Source organism: Canis aureus, chromosome 5 (assembly GCF_053574225.1).
Source record: "Canis aureus isolate CA01 chromosome 5, VMU_Caureus_v.1.0, whole genome shotgun sequence".
NCBI lineage: Eukaryota > Metazoa > Chordata > Mammalia > Carnivora > Canidae > Canis > Canis aureus.
Window position 1 is genome coordinate 76,103,274 of NC_135615.1, and position 20,933 is coordinate 76,124,206.

At 54.3% G+C, this 20,933-nt stretch overlaps 1 protein-coding gene across 5 annotated transcripts in view; it reads right to left on the reverse strand.

Annotated features, from left to right (window-relative positions):
• The window catches only part of GRHL3 (grainyhead like transcription factor 3), a 34,136-nt gene that overhangs the window by 4,550 nt on the left and 8,653 nt on the right, over nt 1-20,933 (reverse strand). For all 5 annotated transcript variants that reach the window (XM_077899124.1, XM_077899125.1, XM_077899121.1 and 2 more), the window contains 14 exons: nt 17,464-17,650; nt 14,813-14,874; nt 13,044-13,383; nt 12,716-12,789; nt 12,094-12,247; nt 11,809-11,920; nt 10,298-10,392; nt 8,069-8,227; nt 7,002-7,080; nt 6,747-6,880; nt 5,170-5,204; nt 3,915-4,003; nt 2,954-3,039; nt 439-503 (listed from right to left, as the gene is read on the reverse strand). In XM_077899124.1, the coding sequence (XP_077755250.1) occupies nt 439-503; nt 2,954-3,039; nt 3,915-4,003; nt 5,170-5,204; nt 6,747-6,880; nt 7,002-7,080; nt 8,069-8,227; nt 10,298-10,392; nt 11,809-11,920; nt 12,094-12,247; nt 12,716-12,789; nt 13,044-13,383; nt 14,813-14,874; nt 17,464-17,650 (1,671 nt within the window). The remainder of the gene's footprint in view (nt 1-438; nt 504-2,953; nt 3,040-3,914; nt 4,004-5,169; nt 5,205-6,746; nt 6,881-7,001; nt 7,081-8,068; nt 8,228-10,297; nt 10,393-11,808; nt 11,921-12,093; nt 12,248-12,715; nt 12,790-13,043; nt 13,384-14,812; nt 14,875-17,463; nt 17,651-20,933) is intronic.

The following is a 20,933-nucleotide window of genomic DNA, read 5'->3' on the forward strand; positions in this document are numbered from 1 at the left end:
CCCTCTCTGTGAAGTGTGGGTAATGGTGTCTACCTCATAGTGTGGCTGTGAGAGTTAAGTGGAAGACGTGTAGCCCAACATCTGACACATGGTAGACGGATGAGTGAATGGTAGTCACAATCACCATCATTGTAATCAAACGACTTGGCCATCCAGTGGGCCGGGGCTTGGACCTGGGTCTTCTGATCTTTGGGCCTGCACTGGCCTTCCACCTGCCATCTCTAAAGACCCTTCCATCTGTCTTCTACTCCTTTCCTTCCCAGTTGGCAGGTGGCCTTGCCAATTCCACAGCCCTCGCCCTCTCCACAAAGCCAAGGACAGATGCTGCTCGGCACCATGGGGGGCAGAGCAAGCTCGCCGGGAGCTCCCTGAGCCAAGATTTTAGAGGGAATGGGGCAACAAGGGGGGATGGGAGGAAGAGCTGTACTGAGCACTTACCCCCGCTTACATTTCTTGTAGACTTTGTAAATGTTCTCTTCGGGGAACCCATACTTCTCAGAGATCTGGAAGAGAACAGTAGGGGATTTGTTGTCTGCTGCCCAAACTGGACCTATTCCAGCCTCTTCTACTGTAATCTTTTTATTTCCTGATTATAAAAGTAACATACGTCCATACTGTGGAGAAATACAAAGAAAAAAATAATACAATTGTCCATAATCCTGTTTCCAAGAGGTAAACATCTGGGTGCCCTCTTTCCCATCTTTTGGCCATGGGTGGGTGCAGATTTTTTATATTCCCCATACATAGCTTTATATAACTTTTTTTTACTTCATGTTGCATGTTATAAGCCTTCCTGCATCATGACAAACTCTTGACGGACTGCACGTTTAGTGGGTGTAAAATATCCCAAAGAGTATCCACCAGGTCCTCCAACCCCTGCCTCAAGTCAGACCCAACATCGTTCCAGTGCTGAGGGCGCCCCACTCACCAGCTGCCGACTATGGGCAAACCAGAGGCAGAGATGGGCATCGCCCCTACCCGTAGGGCTGCTGGAAGTGACTAAACTGGCCCATAAAAAGCATTTGGGGCAGTTCCTGGCCTGCAGACCTCCACAGAGTCAGTGCTGTTCTCTTAGAAGGGGGGCACTGGATGCTCCTGTCCTGCGGTGAGGGGGATCACCCAGATATTGTCCCCTTAGAGGCAGGAATTACTAACCCCATCGGGTGGTTGAGGGTGCCCAGCTCCACGAATATAAACCGTGCACCCAGGGCCCGGCCAGATCCCGGGTTTCCTGCCCGGTCACATCCCAGAACACTGGTGTTCGTTCTGCGGACAAGGAACCCCCAGCTTGGAGGTCCGTGAGTGGCCTGCCTGAGCTCGCACAGCCAGAGCCAGCTCACTTCTCCCCAGGCAGCCAGAAGTTTCCTCTAGGGCAGACAGATTCAGTCTGGTCCCAGTTCCACCACCAGGAGTGCAGACTCTGAGCAAGTCACTTGACTTCGCTGAGCCTCAGCGTCCCCATTTGTAAAACGGGAGCAAGCATAAGATGTCCACGCAGCGTGGTTCAGCCCAGGAGCTGAGAAGATGAAGTGAAGGCCCAGCCTGTGTCTGTGCCCTGGTGAGAGGCTCAGTCAGAGGGTGCCGTCTGGCGTGACTGGCCGCCTAAAAGCAGCAGCGAGCCTTAGACCGAAGGCTTCAGGCTGAGGTGGTCCTCTCAGGCCTTTTAGGAAGAGGATCAGGCTCAGCTGCTTGGTTATTCTCGGTCCTGACAGAGATCCCTCCAAGGCAGGAAAGTCCTTATTCTACTTGGATGGCGACATGGCTGGAAGCTACCAGGAGGAAGATCTCAATCAACCTAAAGAAGGACTTAGGAACTTTCTAAACATAAGTTGTACGAAGACAGCATGGGCTGCCCCGTGTGGTGGTGAGCTCTCCATCCCTGGAAGTAGGCAAGTCAAGAGTGGGTACCCCTTTGGAAGAGCTGCTGGGGAGAGAGCTCAAATACCAGATGGGGACCCTTTTAGGTCTATCCAACCCAAGGATTCCGAGTCCATGTTCGAGTGACATTAATGGCTGGTGTCAATCAATCAGAGCAGATGATCCATGAGGGACCAGAAGGGCACAGCAGAGTGGAGAGAGCTTGGGCTGGACTGCAGCTCTGTTACCTTAGCCGCTGTGGCAGGTTGCCTGATGGCGAGAAGGCTGTTCTCTCATGGAAATGAACAGATAATAATCGTAGCCACTTTTCGGGGTTGTTCAGAGAATATGAAGAGCTAGCAAATGCAGCGCGCCTGACAAAATGCCTGGCCTGTAGTGGGTCTTTAGTAAAAGGTAGCTGGCATTACTACGGGGTTCATTTTCTCTTCCCCAGCCCACCATCTTGGAACCTTCTGGCTGTCCCGTTGGTTCAACCTTTAAGCCCCCCTGGCCCTGGCGGAGGCTTGTGTTTGCTCAGTTTCTAGCTGAGCCACAAAGCTGCTGTGGGTTGCATTCAGAGTCGTTTCACTCACTCTCTGGCAGTTTGGGGGGTTGGGGAAGGTCTCCTTGCCCGAACACCACTTTGTGCCACCCCCACCAGTGCCCCCCAGCCAACCACGAGCTGGAGGAATGAGGCCCCCTGGAAAAGAAAAAAAGAGTGTCTCTGGGGCCTGGCCTTTTTGGGTTTCATTCCCATTAAAACAGAAACAGGTTTGCAAAGCCAACAAAAAGCTCTGGCCTGTCAGACAGCAGCCATCAGATTAAGGAGGATTTATGGTGTGTGTGACTCCCAGGGTGGAGCCAGGGCTCTGGCTGGGAGATAACATCACAGAGGCACGCCCCCACCAGCCAGGCCTGGGGGTGCCCCCCCCCCCAATGGGGTGGGACAGGTGGGCCATTGGAAAGCCAGGGTTCCGGCATATTCCTCCTCAGTGCCTTCCTGCGGGAAGTCAAAACTGTGTGGTGAGGAGTAGGGGACAGGAGCGCAGAGCAGGGTCTGGCCGGGGTGGGGGGCGTGGGCCACAGAGCCTCTTACCGCATTCCTCAGCCCCTTGAGGTCCGGGGTCTTCAACATGAGGGCATCAAACACCTCCTCGGTCTCCCTTCGCACGTACAACAGAACTGAGAGGCAGAGGGGTGGCTTTTAGCGGCAAGGGGAGGACAAAGGAGCCCGGGAACACCCAGGGGGTGGGGGAGGCTTCAAAAATATTATGTTTAACAGAAAATCAATTTCTGCAGAAAGGGCAAATCCTTGCTGAGGGTCTGTGCCCAGATGGGAACTACCACCCAGCTCTGCGGGTCCCACTCGGGCCTGCTCGGACTGTGCCCATTCGGGCAGGATGGAATCCCTGCTCTATCGCCTGCCAGCTAGGAGACCTTGAAGGTAGTTTTCCATCACTGAGCCTCACTTTATCCAAATGGGAAATGGAGGTGGCCCCACCCTCTGTTTCAGAGTTGTGGGGGAACTAGGGACAGGATGTCTTAAACACCAAGTGTGGTACAAGGCTCAGGTCAAGGTTGCTGGAAGCTTTTGATCTTAGCTGTTGGTTGGTTTCTTCTTGATAATCAGCTGCAGCCCTCCGAGGTTTGGGCATGTCCCCCTCCCCCAGGAAGTCACAGATTTAGGCTGTTAAAGCCAGAAAGCCAGGAATGGAAACCCAACTCTGTTCCCACCTGCTGTAGAGAATGGGGGGGGGGGGGGGGGTGGGGGCTTGCCCAAAATAACGAACCCGTTGCCTCTGCCAGAGGAGGCATAAGCCCACTGGCTCCATGGACATCTCTCCAAGCACCCCGGGTGCCCTGCGGACCCCCACCCCACCCTCCAGCCTTGGACCCACTCCCGCTCTGAGGAGCAGCCCCTTGTGCCCTCTGTTGGGACGGGTGCTGCCCTGGCTGCGTGGGCCAGGATGGGTGTTTGAGGCTTTGGGGCAGGCCTCACGGGGAGCTGGGGGCTACGTGGTGGGCTCAGGGAGCGGATGAGCTGGGAGGGAGGGTACCTCTTTGAAGATCCTCTTCCTTGGCCTTTTTGGAGGGCAGAGGCTCAAACTCCTCAGCGAAGGGTGAGCAGGTGCGCTTCAGAGGCAACCTGGGGGTGGTGGGCGACAGGGAGAGGCTCATAAGGAACCCGGGGGGATCCCAGAGTCCAAAGGGGCCCCAGAGGTGCAGAAGGTCCCATGAGGGCAGGCCCAAAGCAGCGGGATGGTGGGGGAAGCAGCAGGTTCTGGAGTTGGGACTGCCTGGGTTCAAACCCCACTCGCTAGCCAGGCGACTTGGGGTGAGTCTCTTAGTCCCTCAGTGTCCCCATCTATCAAACGGGGTGACAGTAAGGTAATGATGACAATACTTCATAAAGCTGGTGAGGCTGCAGGAGATCATGCAAACTGCTTTTAGAGCCGCACGTGGCGCACAGTGGGCTTTGGTGAATGCAGACTATTGTTTCACCATCAACACGATTCTTTTTAGAAAGAATCCACTTGGATGTGAGGTGGGGAAAGGGGGCAGGGATGTGGGGTTCAGAGTAGGGCAGACTCAGGTTCCGGCCTGCCGACGCTACATAAGCCCTGTGTGAGCTTGGTCAAGTCACTTCACGTCTCTGAGCCTCTGGTCCTGGTCCCTCAGGTAGAGCAATAACCCCTACTTGCCTGACCCCACTGGGGGCTGTGGTGAGGGGATAAGTGACCCCATTTGGTGTGAAAGCACCTCAGGAAAAGTACCCCTGGTTTACAGGGGAAGACACTGAGATCAACAACAAACGAACTTTCTTAAGTGCTTTCCCTTTCATCACTGCCTCAGGCCACACTCCCCCTGGGATATGCTCCCCTCACACAGATCTCTAGGCTGAGGGAGAGAAGGACTTGAGGAGCAGAGAGGCACCAGGCCCCTCGCCCGGCCCCTGGAGTCTGGGAGGCAGCCCCGAGGGGCTGTGTGCTGACCCCCTGTCCGGCCCTGCAGCACACCGTCCCCAGACGTCCTCCAAATCTGCACTACCATCTCCAAGGCTGCTTCTTTCTCTTTTTACAAGCATGTGTCCCGCCAGAGATTCGCCAACTTTTCACATAAAACCAACTCATAAAATCGCAGGCAGTTTCAGTGGGAAAGGAGCGGGAATCTAGCTGGGGGGTTAGGGGCAGAGTCTCATGGCTGCTTCCCCGGCACCCAGTTGCCCAGTTCCTGGCTTGGGGGGCAGCACAAGCTGTAGGGGGCCGGGCAGGGGTGGAGGGTGAGGAGGCCCTTAGCTGCTTCTCTCTGTACCTGCTGGAGCTGCTCTGACCCGCCGAGGGCACAGCCTGCAATAAAAAGGAAAGACATTGTCCATCATGTGCAGGAAGATGAGGGGGGCCCCCCTGCTGCTGGAGGCTCTCTTGGGGGAGGGGGCACAATCTTTACGGCAGGGAGATGCAGCTGCAGGGCCTTTCCAGCCCATTAAGTCCTCTTAAGTGAGCTGAAAGATTGAGCCAAAAGGCAGCATCCAGCCCAGGTAGAAGGAGTCAGGGCCTCAGGGAACACAGATGGGGCTGAGGAAATGCGGCAAACTCCAGGAGCCCCAGCTCGCCCAGAAGGGCCAGGACCGCACACCGTCCTGCAGCCCTGGGAGCCTGCGCACCCGGGGAGAAGCGGAGGACGGGACAGGGCCCTCTCTGGCACCCTCCTGTGCACCCGGCACTCTGCGCCTGGTGCAGTCATTACCAGTCTCATGAGCGGAGGCCACCAGGCCTGCCCAAGAGGCCTCCTCCCTCCGCACCAGCACACCGTGGCAGGGAGGCCAAGGCAGGATTCAGACCCCATCCCCAACCAGGCTCCCAGGGGCAAACCCTCATGTGCCTCCCTCTTCTTCCCCACAGAGCAGCTGTCAGACTGGGCACAGGGCCCTTAATCCCGAGAGGGCAGTCATCTCTGGCAGGGAGAGACACCGGGGTAGGCAGCCACTGACCATGAGGCCACAGCAGCACTTCGGGGAGGATGGCCGACACAGGCCACCTCAGCACTGGCTGCTCTGTCCATTCCGTAATCTCTTACTGTTTGAAGTCACTGCACTGGGCACATCCTGGACAGCAGGAGCTATTTCTGCAAACATTCCTACCTACACGGGGTGCCGGGGGAGGACCTCATCGGAAGGAAAATCTACTAAATTGTTTAATGTGGAAGCAAATGACCACACAAGCTCTGGAACCCTGATTCCCCCACTGACTTATTGTGAGGCCTTATCTGGAACGTGGAGGGCCAGCAGAGTCCATCTCAAAGGATGGCTCCCAGCCTGAGAGGTGGTGTAGCTATGGTTGAGGAGCTCGGTCTGCTTCTGAAGCCAAGGTGCCTGGGTCCAAACCCCAGCTCTGCCGCCTACTGGGTGGTTTGGTCTCTGTGCTACAATGTCCCCCCTCAGAAATCCGGGGGAATGAGAGTTTCCACCTCGTGGGGAGGTAGGGAGGGTGAGAGCAGGTGGTGCACGGGAAGCATCGAGAACAGTGCCTGGCGCAAAGTGGGCGCTCACAATTGCTCCCGGGACCACCACGGCCCACCAGCTTTGATTCAGCCGCCATCTAACTTGGGGCTCGGACATCAGAAACCTCCACGTGCGCTCCAGGCATGAATGTTTCTTCATGACCACCTTCTCTTCACAGTAGAAAAGGTCACTAACATTGTCTGAACATGTGTACGTTTTTTAATCCCATGGGATTCGATAAGAGCATTTTCATGTTGATGTAAAAAAACGTCGGGCCCTATACACGCTCTGTCGGCCTGTAGCAGCTGAGCGGCAGGTGCTCCGGGCCAGCCCACGTGGAGCAGCCCCCACCCGGGGCCCGAGACCCTCCTCGGCCCAAGGCCCTCACCCCTCCAGGACGCTGCAGGCCGGAGAAGTGCACGTGGGGGATGAACAGCACCGGTGGCGTCTCCAGGTCAGCCTCAGGCCGCAGATACGTGGTCTCATTGCCCCGGAAGCCCGACAGCAGGCAGCCCTTGATGCCTGATGGGAGGAGGAAGGCACTGCGTCTGGGGCCCTCCGTTCATGCCCCTAACCTCCGCCTGTCATCTCCTTCCACCCTGTTGTCCCAGGCCAGCCCAGCCCCTGGCCTGTCTCCACTGACCACTGCTGCTGGAGTCTGGGCATTTGACCTTCCTCCGGAACTGCTTCCGCTCATCATCCCGCATTTTCCTTTCAGCTCCCTGTGGGGAAGAGGGGGAAAGGGGTCACCACGGGTCTTGGCAGGGGCTGGCTGCCTCATGTCTTAAATATGGGCCAGCCTTCCGGGGCTGCCAGCCTTCTAGAGCTGCTTCCCCGCCAGCCTGAGACCAGGAAACAGGGAGTAGCAGCGCCCAGCCCGCCCAGGCCCTGTCTGAGGTCAGATGGGCCATGAGAGAGAGACAGACGTGGAGAGAGGGGCACAGGCAGAGACACAGGGAAGAGGGACGAGAAGAAGAGAAACACGAGGCAGACACACAAAGACGGTGGAGAGAGATTCAGAGAGATCTAGAAGTAGATCTTCCAAAGGTGGCAGAGAGGAGATGGCAGTGCCGAGATGGAGGAGGATACGCCTGGAGGCCCAGACGCACAATGACCAGCTCATGGGAGCAAGATGCTTGGAGAGGGAGAGAGCGAGAGCAAGAGAGAGAGAGAGAGAGGGAGAGAGAGCGAGAGGGAAAGAGAAAGAGGAAGAGGGGGGAGAGGAGGGGGGAGAGAGCGAGAGGGAGAGAAAGAGGAAGAGAAGGGGAGAGAGAGAGAGGAAGAGGGAGAGCGAGAGAGACAGAAAGAGAGAGAGTGCTCAAGACAGAGCAAGAGCGAAAGAGAGAGCAAGAGAGGGAGAGCAAGAGTGAGAGCAAGAGAACGAGAGAGAGCAAGAGAGTGAGAGCGAGAGAGTGAGCTTGCGAGAGAGAGAGAGAGAGAGAGAGAGAGAGAAAGAGAGCGAGAGAGAGCGAGAATGAGAGAGTGAGAGTGAGAGCAAGAGAGTGAGAGAGCGAGACAGCAAGAGTGCGAGAGAGTGCTCGAGAGAGCAAGAGAGAGAGAGAGGAGAGTGAGAGTGAGAGAGAGCAAAGGACAGGCCCTGCATGGTGGGGAGGCCCCACAGGCGGGGGGGGGGGGGGGGGGGGGGGGCCGGGGCTGTCCTGCTCCCTCCCGGGGCCCAGCTGAGGGTCTGTCCCCCCCCTCCCCAGCTACCTTGTCACAGAAGATCTTGATCTGACAGACAGCCCGGTGCACCAGGCGCTCAGCGCCCGAGCCACAGTCATAGGTGTCAATCTGCAGGTTCAGGGGGACGCCCTTCACCCCCTTCTGCGAGGAGAAGTCTGTGCTGAGGCAGTTGACACCAATAAACACCTGGGGACAGCAGCGGAGCTGGATGAACAGCGGGCCCGGGGGTGCCCTGCGGCCCTGCGACCCCCCGCCAGGGCCCCAAGGCACCCGGCCCCACCTATATCGCCACCTCGCAGGCTGGAGCCCAGGCTCCGGAGCGGGCCCCCGCGAGGTTGCCCAGGGCAGCCCAAAGGCTCAAGGCCCGGCAGGGAGATGGTCCTTCCGTGGCTTTGATGCAAGTCCGGAGCCTCCTTTGTCTGCCGCTCAGAGTGAGGAGGCAGAGAGCCAGAGCCCGGAAGACCGCCTTCCTGCTGGCCACGAGCCACAAGGGTGAGACCCTGGACCTCGGCACCCTCGACCCCCAGCTCCAGCCATCACTGGACCTGTCACCCCCATTTTACAGCCAAGGAAACAGGGGCGCTAAGCAGGTGTGACCCGCTGAGGTTTCCACAGGGAGGCAGGCAGGGTGGCAGCGCAGAGTGGGCCCGGACATGGGGCCCCCCAGACTAGGGCTGGGAAGTCACGTGGCGTTAGACCAGCGCTTTAGCCTCACGGAGCCTCTGTTTCCTGATCTGCAAAACAGGGATGATGAAACCTACCCCATGTGGCTGTGAGGGTGCGTGGAGCACCTAGTGGGCTTGGCACGCAGTGACCTGCTGTGGGGATGGGACAGCTGGAGTCTCACCCCGAAGCCCAGGCCCAGCTGATGGCAGTCTGGGCGGAGTCTCAGCTGGGATTCCCTGGCAAGCTCACCTGGTGAGCATCTACCTGACTGACTCCTCCACAGGGTGCCAGGGCCAGACCCCACTCCCGACTGGCCACCGTTCTTTGGGACATTTCCCTTGGAAATGACCCTGACCTGCACAGGTAGGGGTGGGGTGCGGTGCCTGAGCAGACCCCCTTCCTTCCTGGGCTGTGGGGGCCAGGCCCCCAGGCGCATGCCAGACATACCTCCCCCTCAGCCAACTCAGCCCTAATGCAGCTCCCACCCTGCTCACACCTGAGAAAGACCCACGCCTCGGGGGCTTAAGGGGCTGTGAGAAAATCCCAACCGAAACCCACCTCTCCCTTCCTACGAAACTCTCCCCGCCTCCCTGCACTGGGGGCCCCAGCTCCTCCTCCAGCCCCTGGCATCTGTTTGAATAATAATAATCCCTCACTTTTGTGCCTCCCTTTGTGTTTTCAGAGCCCCTTCGGCTCTATTTTCTCCAGGCAGCCTAGATGGCTCCGGCTCCATGAGGCAAGCCGGGAGACAGACAGAGTCTAGCTCCCCAGCTTGTCCAGGCCAGAAATGCCCTTGCCAGGAGCTGGGCCCAATCCTGGTCTGAAAGGGTAGGCCTGGCCCAAGGAGGCAAAGGACAGGCCCAAGGTCACCCAGCCCGGGGCTCTCAGACTAGTGCCCCTTCCACAACACCAGCTCTCCAAACAGAAAACCAAGGCACGGAGAGGTCCAGAAGCACATGGCAAGTTGGCCTTAGGCACTAAGCGGCTGGTATGAAAACAAGTCACCAGAGGCTCCACTTTCAGGCCTCTTGGACGGGTCTGGCACTGTGCCCATGTCTGAGACATACATGAGCCCATGGAATCTTTACCACAACCCCAGGAGACAGACTATTGTTTCCTTCTTTTGGACGCAGGAAGTGATATGACTGAGATTTCGGCCTCCTCTACCAGACTCCAAATACTCCTCCTGCAACACTGACTGGCCTGCAAGCCAGGAAACCTGGTGTCATCGGTGGCTGGCTGTGTGATGTTGCATGAGGCTTGGTTTTCCCATCTGGTGAATGGGTGGATCTGATTAATAACAATAGCCACCACTGCTATGCCAGGCTGTGCTCTACCTTTTACTTAACTCACATGATCCTCAGGTGAACCTCTCAGTCGGCGCTATAATTGCACCCAATTTTACAGCCAAGGCACTGGTCCAAGGTCACAGGGCTGGACATAGGCCTAGCCTTTCTGGAAGCCTGTGCTTCTTCCCTACTCCTTATCCTGCCTCCTCCATGGGTGCTCTTATCAGGGGAGCTGCCACAATCCCAGATCCCCCCCAGGGGAAATCCAAGGGACCCAGCTCCGTCACAGCTACGCACTCACCTTGGCCTCCTCGTTGACATTCCACACAAAGGACAGCGCGTTATAGGCCACCTCCTCAATGTGCTGCACAGTGTTGAAGTTTTCTTTGCAGTCAGCTGGGAAGCACAGGAGACCAGATGGAGAGTCAGGAGGAGAGGGATTTGGGGACACGCTGGGGAGGAGGCATTCAGGAACCAGGCCTGGTTCTCCGCAGGGATTCGGGCCCTCTCCCCCAAGAACCATGCTTCAATCTGGGAGGCGGAACTGATTGTTATGCCCTGGGTTACAGATGGGAAAACTAAGATCCAGCCTGGGAAACAGATTTGCCCAAGCCCCACAGAGAATCCCTAACTTTGACAAGTAGGCCAGGGCCCTCATCAGTTTCGGGTGAAGGTTAGAGTCTTCATCGGGATTGTGACTGAGGAGATCTCCCACTAGTAGAAGGAGTAAGAGCAGTGGTGGTGGTAGTAACGGTAGTAGCAAGGGCAGTGATGCCAGGACTGAGCTATCAGACGGCTAGCGAGCAAACAGCACAGCTGCCACCACTTACTGAACTTCACGATGGTGAGCCCCCAGTTAATCCTCACAATGACCCTATGACTGACTGTTCAGTTTACAAAATGAAAAAAAAAAATGAAGCTCAGAGAGGTCTGGTCACTTGGACAGGGGTCACACAGCTTTAAAAAAAAAAAAAGGTACAGCATGGACTGGAGCTCAGCTTTGGCCTCTGAACACAGGCTCCTACCCACTTGCTATGTGGCCTCTCAGACAAGCCATCGGATCGCCCTGATTCAGAGCATGCTGTCCAGTATGTGTGACTCTGAGACCGAAGAAACAGCCCTGTAAGCAGGCAGGGCAGCTGGCCTCATTCCATTTGACAGCCAAAGAAACTGAGGCTCAGAAAGGGGCAGTGACACAGGTCACACTGTCAGAAAAAGAGTGATGGAGCCAGAACCTGGAGGCCCAAGGGTGGGCTGTGACTCCTACACATCCCAGGGCCTGGGACAGGGATAAGATGGCACCCGTGCCCCTTCCCTGTGTCCCCTACCTGCTGACAGAGCCCTGGGTTCCAGCTCCCAAAGCAGAACTGCTGTCCTTGAAACCTGCTAAGTCACTGGGGCCACTCTGTTGTCTTTTGCATTTGTGTCTCAATTGGCTAAGCTCCCCATGGGGATAAGCAGGCCAGCATCCCAGGGGTCTTTTTATCGGATGCTGCTGAGGTCTCTAGAGCACTGTTTACCCCAAAGCAACATAGAAAAGAGGTCACCGCTTCCAGCCAACAGATGCAAATCCCTGCAAAGCCTACAGTGTATGGCCTGGAGACAGGGGCCAGGCGGGTGGCTGGGGTCAGAACTAAATCCTACAGAGACCACAGAGGACTGGGACAAAAAGACCTGATTGGGGCGTGTGTGAGTGTGTGTGTGTGTGTGTGTGTGTGTGAGAGAGAGACAGAGACAGAGACAGACAGAGAGACACAAGAAAGAGACAGGGAGACACATGGAGACTGGGCTGGGGCCTGGTGGGGCTCTTACCCACGTCAATGACACGCTGCTTGGCAGTGGGTTGCCGGGAATGCCAGTGCTTCCAAAAGCGCAGCTGCTCCGCCGGGACTTTCTCATTGTCGAACACAACCATCACCACACTCTGCAAGCACAGCAGCCACCATGACCCCGGCCTCAGGAGAGGCCCAGGCAGTCCCTGTCGCTTCCCAGAGCCCTAGTCCAGGGCCTCTGCCCCCCTACTCCCTAGGGTCTCCATCAGGCAGGGCCAGCCCCACCACTATACCCCCATCCCGGGCTGCTCCAGGCACAACATACCTTGACCTTGTTGGAGGACAAGGCGAGGCCTTTGCCGCCTGCAGGGGTCCGCAGAGTGATGGGATAGAACTGGCCCTTGTTGAGATAGGCCATAGGCGACTCCCCAGACTTGATGTGGATGGCTTTGGGGGAGCCCAGGGTGTACTCAAAGTCACTGCAGGGAGGAGAAGGGGAGGACAGTGAGGCTGTGCTCCCAGGCAGGGGGGTCCCAGAGGGCAGCGGGGCAGGAAGCCTGAGGCTGTGCTGTGCAGTCACTCTGTGACTCCAGGAAATCATTCTACCTCCCTGGGCCTCCATTTCCACATTTTTGGAGTTTCTATTTGATGGTTTCCTTGAGCCACAATCCTGCTGAATGACAAATCATGGAAACCAGAGAGACCCCTGAGGGGTGACAAAGCCATAGGGGAGAAGGAGGGCCACAGAACCCCAGCTTTTTAATGGGCTCTGAGCTCCCTGTCACAGCCCAAGAAAAAAAATGTAGAAATTAGTCTCTCTCCTTTCACATGCCTTCACTCCTGTCTTTTCATTTGTTGATGATGCCTGCTCTGGGGACACTGTGAGGCTCTGTCTGTAGCCTCTGTCTACCATCTAAGTGGCCAAGGTTCCAGAAGGCCTGAGTTACCTCTTGGGGCTGGGATAGTCCTCTGGACACGGGGGCTCTGGGGACGTTTTCAGGATGTCTGGGAAGAGCAGCGACTGCAGAGAAACACAATTCAGAGAATAAATGGCCACATTCAGGCTGCTGGGGCCTCATTCCATGGCTGTCACATACAGTGGTGTAGGTTATGCAGTACACAACTAAGGCAACAGTACATGGCAGACCTGCCTCTGCTCTAGGACATTTCATCCCATGGATTCCAAACCTCTGACCTCCTCACTGTCTTCTCTCCTTCTGCACATGCATGCACATATCCAGGGAGGCTGTGAGGGGTATGGGCACAAGCCCTCACCTCCTGTGGGTCATCTTTGAAGGTGCTGTCAGGCTGCCAGCGCTGTGTGGGTGGCACCCCATGAATGCTCTCAAACAAGGAGTTGAGGGAGCTGTTATCGTACATATCACTGGTGGGCAGCAGGTAGCTGTCCACAGAGCCAGCTTCCAGCTTGCTGGGGCCAAGGGGAGCTGCCTTGCCCGGAGTGGGCATGGTCCCCTCCAAACTCATCAGGTTATTCTTCTTGAGACCCTCTGGGTACTCTGGGGTTCCAGACACATTCTCTGTCAGGAATTTCATAAGATGCGTGGGGCTTTCAAGGGGAGCGAGGTCCATCTCATAGTCCATGCCATGGTAGTACCTGGGGAGAGAGGAGGGCTGAGTGAGTGCACCTCTTCTCTCTGAGGGGCAAGGAGGTCCTTGGTGGGATTGGAGGTGACCGTCACGCTGACACACTGACCTCCTTTAATCCAATGTAAATGTTAGATCTTCCCAACATGCATGAAGCAAGACATGTTACTATTAACAGGCCAGTTTGTCTCGGGGATGGGCACGGAGAGGGTGTCAAGAATGGAATAAGGTATAGGCTCAAGGTTGAGGGGAAAAACAAATGCTTTATCTTTTATAGCACTTGGTAATTTCAAAAACTAAAAGTTTATTTATTTCTTATCCAGAGTCAAAGGTCCCCATCCTAAAACAACTGTACTGAGTCGTCCACAGTGTGTGTGTGTGTGTGTGTGTGTGTGTGTGTGTGTCTGGGGGTGGTTAATGGTTATTATAGTGAACAGTACATTAATATATGTCGAGAAAAAGGTCTAGAAGGATACACTCCAACTGTTAAGGTGGAGCAGGCAGGGAAGTAGCTACAGGGAAGTTTTACTTTCTACTTTCTACATTTCTATAGAGTTTGAGTATTATATAACAAACAGGTATTACTTTTGTAATCAGAAAAGCTTAACATTTTAAAAAATTAGTTTTCAGAAGAGCCCCACGCACAGCCCTACTGTTTCTAGCATGGAGGGGCCCTGGGCCGGCTGCAAGAGCCAGAATGCCTGCCTTAGCAGTCTGGATTTTCTGGAAGGCAGAGATAAGCCCAGGAGGTTTCCCAGGAGAGGCCCTACAGGGTTGGCAGGTGGGGAGGGGCAGGGAGGGAAGAACAGAGAAAGGGCAGGGTCCCTCTAGTGCGCATCTGGCCCTGAGCATGGCCTGTGGTGCCTGCTAGGAGGAGGGGAACATTAGTGCCTCAAGGCACCAATGCCCGGCAGAGGCCCAGAGAGCCAGAGGAAGAAGTATGGGAAGCCAGGTGTCTGTCCCCTCCCCCAGGCCAGGTCTCCCTCCCCTTGAGGCTGCAGGGAGGAGGGTTTTGGAGTCTGGACAGAAAAGCTGCCTTTGGGGTTTTTCCTGGACCATGGCTTTGAAGTTTGTTTTCAGTAAATTCTAACCCACATGGCCTGCAGGCCTCATTGGTGTGCTGTGTGCGCACCCATTCAAGTGTAGCAGGATCTCACTGTGACTTGGTGGGCCCTAGTCTCTTGCCTTCACAGGCTCCTTCCTTCATAAAAAAATAGTTTAAAACACCTTTTACAGTTGCATTGGTGTAAAAATAGATGTAATCCATGTTGGATCATATTCATTGTTTTCTTATGATTTTAAGATAAATTCTAACACTTTCACAGGCCCCTAAGAGTCGTGGGCCCTGGGCACTGAGCCTTCTATGCCCGATGGTCAGAGCCCAGAGGTGAAAGTGAGGATGAGGGAAGGGGCCGAGATGGTGGTAGGGCGAGCCTCACCTCTTTCCTTGGTCATTCCGGCCCCCAGTGCAGGAGGACAGGATCCGCTTCTCCTTGGGGCCCTGAGTGGAGAGGAAAGCAGGATTTATGCATTTATGGACAGATCAGCCCCCTCCAGCAGACTTGGCCAGACAGAGGAGCTACCTTGGTCCCTGGGAGAAAACCTTCTGGTCCTGCCAATTGGCAGACCAGCATTTAGTCTAAGTCCCAAGTTAGAGAGTGGAAAGAAGTACCCCAAGATGAGCACTTAGGCATCAGAGAATTTGAAGTCGGGCAGATCTGCCCTAAGATCTAACTTCACCACTTAAGAGTGCTGTGTGACTCTGAATCAATGACTGTACCTTTCTGAGATTCATTGTCTTCGTATGGCAAGTGGGGGATTAGAATACCTATGTCAAGAGTATTGTGAAGATTTATTGGTAAAAATAATGCTCCCTGGTTTTTATTTTTTTATTTTTTTAAAAGATTTATTTATTTGAGAGAGAGAAAATCTCCAGCAGACTTCCTAATGAGTGTAGAACCTGATGTGGAGCTCAATCCCACGACCCTGAGATCATGACCCGAGCCAATTTCAAGAGTCGGATACTTAACCAATTGAGCCACCGGGCACCCCTCAAATCTCAGGCACACCCTTAAATCTCCAATTTAATCTCTATACCACTCTGCGATTGCTACTAATGTTATCTCCATCATATGGATGAGGAAATTGAGGCCCAGAGAGGCTCTGTTGTCTCAGTGGTTATGAGCATGGACTCTGGATCCAGATTTCTTAGCTTTAATTCCCAGATATGGTGTGGGACCACATACTGGTGTGTGACCTGGAGCAAGTCCCCTAACCTCTCTGTACCTCGTTGTCCTCATCTGTACAGCAAGGATAATAATAGCAACACTAATTCCAGAGATTGTCGTGAGTGCTTAGACCAGCACCTAGCACATGGAGAACACTATCTGGCCAGATCAGTTCTCAAACTCCCAACTCCTGCTCTCTGCCTTACTACCCACCGGGCTGCTCTGAACCCACAATGCTCTGAAATGAAGGGTGAGGGGTTGGGACAGATATGTCTCCCCAGGATGCTGTATTTCACTAAAACCACTACAAGTGTCACCTCCAGAAACTGTTCCCATCGTCTTGGCCCTGGGAGTGGCCCTTTGCCTAGGAAGATGGTGCCAGATTTTACATTATGCTCCAACCAAGCTGTAAATCCCAGGCTGGGGGTTAAATCCAGGCCTAGGATTCTGGCTCCCACCATGTCTCCAACCTGAGGCAGTCAATTTAAATTTCTTTTCCATCAGCCTGGGCCAAACGCTACCAGCACACTATCAGCCTGCTGGGGAGGAAATAAGGTAGGGTAACTGCACCACTCCAAGGTGAGAACCAAAGCCAGAAAGAAAATTTGGGGTCTTTTCGTATCTGGGACCACACTTCCCATCCTTGGCATGTGAGTTTACACAGGCAGTGCCTTCTCCCTTAGGGTAAGGTAGATAAAATATTTCTTGGGTAAATATTGAGGGCTTATTTACAAAGTGGCTTTAAATCTTCAGGTTCAAAGCCAGTTATCTCAATAATTGGCTGTTTATGTTTCCCATTCTCAAATCTGGGAAAGTCTCTTGGAGCAATCACCCAGCCCAGGGAAAACAAGAAAGTGTACTGTCATGTGACAGTTCAGACAGATGGGTAGGGGCTGCCTGGAGTGCAGTGGAAAAAGATTCTTCAGCCTCCTGCACCCCGGTGAGAATGCAGCCTGTAATCCATGAGCAATGTCTGGCACAGGCATGGGAAGGGGTCGGTGGCTCTGTCACTGTGTTAGGTACTTGTGGTTGCCCACTGGCAACCAGATAGGGGAGGGACTAATTTCTGTTCTCAGGTGCTGATAGTCCCCCAGAGTCAAGGCCAAGGCCCTGGAAACAATTACAGAACAATAGAGACTGTCTGTCAGGAGGTGTTAGGTTACATAGAATGGCAGCAAGGGTAGGAAGGATAGTCAGACACTCCAGAGAGGGAGAGGTGATGTGGCAGGAGAGCTTCCAAGTGAAAGCGGCCTTGAGAAGAAAAGAAAATGATTCAAGAGCAGAAGGCATGTTCTAGGTGGTGGGGTTGGGATAGGTGGGTGGGGATGACAGGGCAACTGGGATGACCTAAGGGATGGGGCAGAAAAAAGATGGCAGGTTGGGGGTGCTCCTGTGATGAGGAGTATGTGTGGCCAAGGCACTGATCCTTTAATCAATAAGCACTGAGTATGTGGCAAGCAGGATGGGGAGCTGAGGACTGAGTGATGACCACCACGTGGTTCCTGCCCTCCAAGAGCTCAGTCATGCAGGAGATGAAGAAATAAATGCACAGCAAGCAAGTTTCTAAAGACAGGGTCAAGGATAATGATGGTAGTTCTGAGGGTACCTGGGGGCACAGAATGAGAGACCCAAGAAAGCAGAATGAATGGGGTAACCTTGAAGCCGAGACCCAGAGCTGAGGGGGGGAACTTAGCCAAGGGGCGAGGGGTGGGGGGGCCAGGCAGAGGGAATGGCATGTGTGAAGACCCAGAGGAGAGAAGAAACATGGTACTGGGCTGGGGATGGGCTGCTGGGTCATGAGGACTGAGCACGAAGGCGACCGTTCAGTCAGAGGGGGACACTCCCAGAGGGGGCAAATGTACCATGTAGTAGTCATAGAGGAAGCTCAGGGCGGCAACACTGTCATCGTCCCCGTTGACCCTCATCATGGCCTTCGTGGCAGCTGTCAAGGGGTTTTCCAGGTAGGTCTTCCAGGCCTCGTCCTCGCTAGTGTAGGGGAACTTCTGGAAGTTGACTGGGTCATTCTTCAGCAATCGCACAGACCTGAAGCTGGAAGATAAGTAGGGAAGGTCAAGAGGCAGGTCCATGAATGGTCAGCCTCAGGCCAGTAGCCAGGAATTCAGAGTTATCAGCCTTGAAAAGTTGAAACCACATCTTCTACCACCTTTGGGCAGCATGGGACAGTAGAATGTACCCGAACTTGGGAGCTAGATGCTTTCAGTCTCTACCTGGGGCCTCACTTCCCTCACCCACGACTCTAAGACCCTAATCCCAACCCCGCAAGGCTTCAGAGAGGATTCAGTAAAATGCTTCCACGGTAGATACTCATTCAAAGGAACTTAGCATAAGAAGGATAGGAAATAGTGACAAACAAAATTTCCAGATAACCCAGCATGAGAAGTTCCCCTGCAGACTGTGAGAGACACAGAAGGCCGGCGGCGATGCTTGCAAGTTAGGGAGTGTGGCCAGGAAGCCTATGGGCAGAGCCCCATCTTGGGAAGTGGCCTTTCTGACCAACATGGACTGTGGATGGCCCAAGCAGCTGCTCAGATGCCAGGAACTTGGAAGGCGAGGAGGATGCTGCAGGGCACACAGAGGAGGCAGGACCGGGCCCCGTGCTGAGAACTCAGACAAATGCGAGGCATGTGGCCCAAGAGACAAGCCTGTGGCCCAAGAGACAAGCCGCATGGGCTCAAAGGAAAGAGATCCCGAGCGGCTCCTTGGAGGAAGCAGACATTTAGCTGGGGGCACTCAGCACTGGGGATTGTTATATCATGCAGAAATGTGAAGGGGGCCACCAGGATAGGGACACGACCCAGAATAAGACTGATGCTGATTAAAAGTAATATCTGATCTTTACTGAGCATCGGCCGTGTTTTAGGTGCTGAGCTAATAAGCACCTTCCATGCATTCTCTCACTTAATGCTCACAACAACCAAGTAAGGCAGGTACTATTATTGTCCCTATTCTAGAGACAAGGAAGCTGAAGCTCGGAGAGGTTATGGGAATCGCTCAAGCTCCTGGTTAGTGAGTGGCCCTGAGGGCAATCTAGCTCCAGCAGGAAGATGGTGTATTACAGGCTGGTGTTCTCAAACTTGAGCTGCATCAGAATGACCTGGAAGGCTTGTTTTTTAAACACAGATTTCTGGGCTGTACCCTTGGCGTTTCTGATTCAGTAAGTCTGGGGTAGCTGGGAATTTACACTTCTAACAAGTTCCCTGGTATTGTTGATGCTGGCTGTCTGGGGACACCTCCCACCCCCCCTTTGAGAATCACTGGTGTAAAACATGATCTTGATGGTGAGCAAAGGCACAGAGGTGGGAAAGTTTCAGTGTGTTCATTTTAGAGCAAAGAGGGTGTGAAGGAGAATGGTTGGTGAGAAGTTGGGAGCTGCTGGACTGGGAGAAGAGAACCCCAGTGATGAAGTGAGCACTGACTGGTCTCCTGGTGCCCGATGCAACCCCCTGCCCCATCCTAAGTGAGCCTCCTACTCTCTCACATTAGGGACACAGGACCAAGGCCAGCTGCCATTTACCATAATATGTCTGAACGCTTTCCATCCCTAAGCTCTGCTCCTTAGAAGAACACTATGAGGTAAGGATCATTGGTTTCAGTTTACAGATGAGGAAGCCTGAGACTTGGAGAGGGTAAGAACATGCCCAGGACCACCCAGCTAGTCCATGACACAACCAGGATTTAAACCCAGGCTTGTCTGGTACCAAAGTCGTGTGCCTTCCACTGAGCTGCACTGCTTCACCGTAATGCAAGAGGGAGATCCTTACCCCAGCAGCAAACAGTTCAGGGGTGGCAATTCAGGCACTGTGGCAGACTAGTGGGTGGGCAAGGAAGTGGCCCCCCTGCTGCCCTGCAGCTCAGGCCTACCTTTCCAGACAGAGTGGGAACAGCAGCCAGACCACACCCAGGCAGGCAGTGGGCAGCAGCTCTCCCAGGGGCTTCATCTGGGGCAGAGTGCCTCCCACCTCCCTGGGTCCCAGGGTGCGGGACATTGGCTCTGGGAGGGAGGGAGAGAGAGAGCTGTCACACAGCAAAGAGAAATGACAGAAACCTTCCTGCTCTAGGGGTGCGGAAAGGGAGGCACTCCCCGAGTTTCTGCTGCAATAAATCAAAGACATTAAAGACAGAAAAGTGAGAAGTAGGCCCCTCCTAGCTGCCTGCTGGGCCTGGGGTTAGAAGAACTTACAGAGCAGGCCCAGGGTAGCTGGCCCCAGCCCCTGCCAGCTCCAGGCAAAAAGAAACTCCCCAACCAAGGGGTCATGGGAGAAGCCGGGAAAGGCCTGGTGGACCTCCTCCCTCCATGTCAGTTGGGATCCCCAGTGCTTTGCACTGTTCCTCATTTGTAAAATGAATTTTTTATTAGGATCCATGTAGGATTATGAGGATTGAGAGCACTGCCACACAAAAAATGATTACAGCCGACCCTGGCATGTAACAGGTGCTTAATACATGAGAGCCATTTTTGGGCTCTGGACCCAGCCTGGAGCCAGACACTGAGGGGCTGCAAAGTGGCTTAAGACATGGTCACCCTGCAAGTCCGTGGCAGATCTGGGCCTAGAGCCCCAATTTGCTGACTCTGGTGGAATGACCATTATCAGCTTTGATGAGTTATTAGTTATATCTTACCCCACTCAAAAATTAAAGTTTAGAAGACAATGATAAGGTCCCATCAGGAAGAAAAAGGCCAGTGTTTGTTGTTCATCCAGGAGGCTTTTCTCGCCTACATGGGTCTCGGATCCATCCTGTCGGGATCCCTCAGCGTGAGTCCTTGCTACACAGTGGCTGTGGTACCTTCCGTGTTTACCATAGGCAGACACCTGCCAATTGTTCTTCTGCACTATGCCATCAATTCTGGGCCATAGCCCTGAGAGACAGGTATTGGGGAAATTGAGACTCAAACAGGTGATATTACCTACTCACCATCATTCAGCTCGTAGGTGTTGGAAGCTCAACCTGAACCTGGACCTACCTGCTGGACTCTAAGATGTTTTTTACCCCACACTAGTTTCCTTTCAGGGTGTCTTTCTTATTCTGGAAATTCCCTTCCTCTGGAATACACTGAACCAATGGTCCACTGACAGAGAGTCAGGGATTTTCCACCCACACCAGGCAGGAGGGAATGAGTAAGAAAGTGAGATGCCTGGAAGTTTCTGGCCAGGAGCTGGGAGCCCTAGTGGCCTGGTCTCATGCCTGCTCATGCTACCAATCAACTTCGTGACCCAAGACTAAGCATTTGGCTTCCAGAAAGTCTTGATTATAGATGAGATTAGCATTGACTTATGTTCCAAAGCCTGAAATCCAAGAACTTCTGGTACCT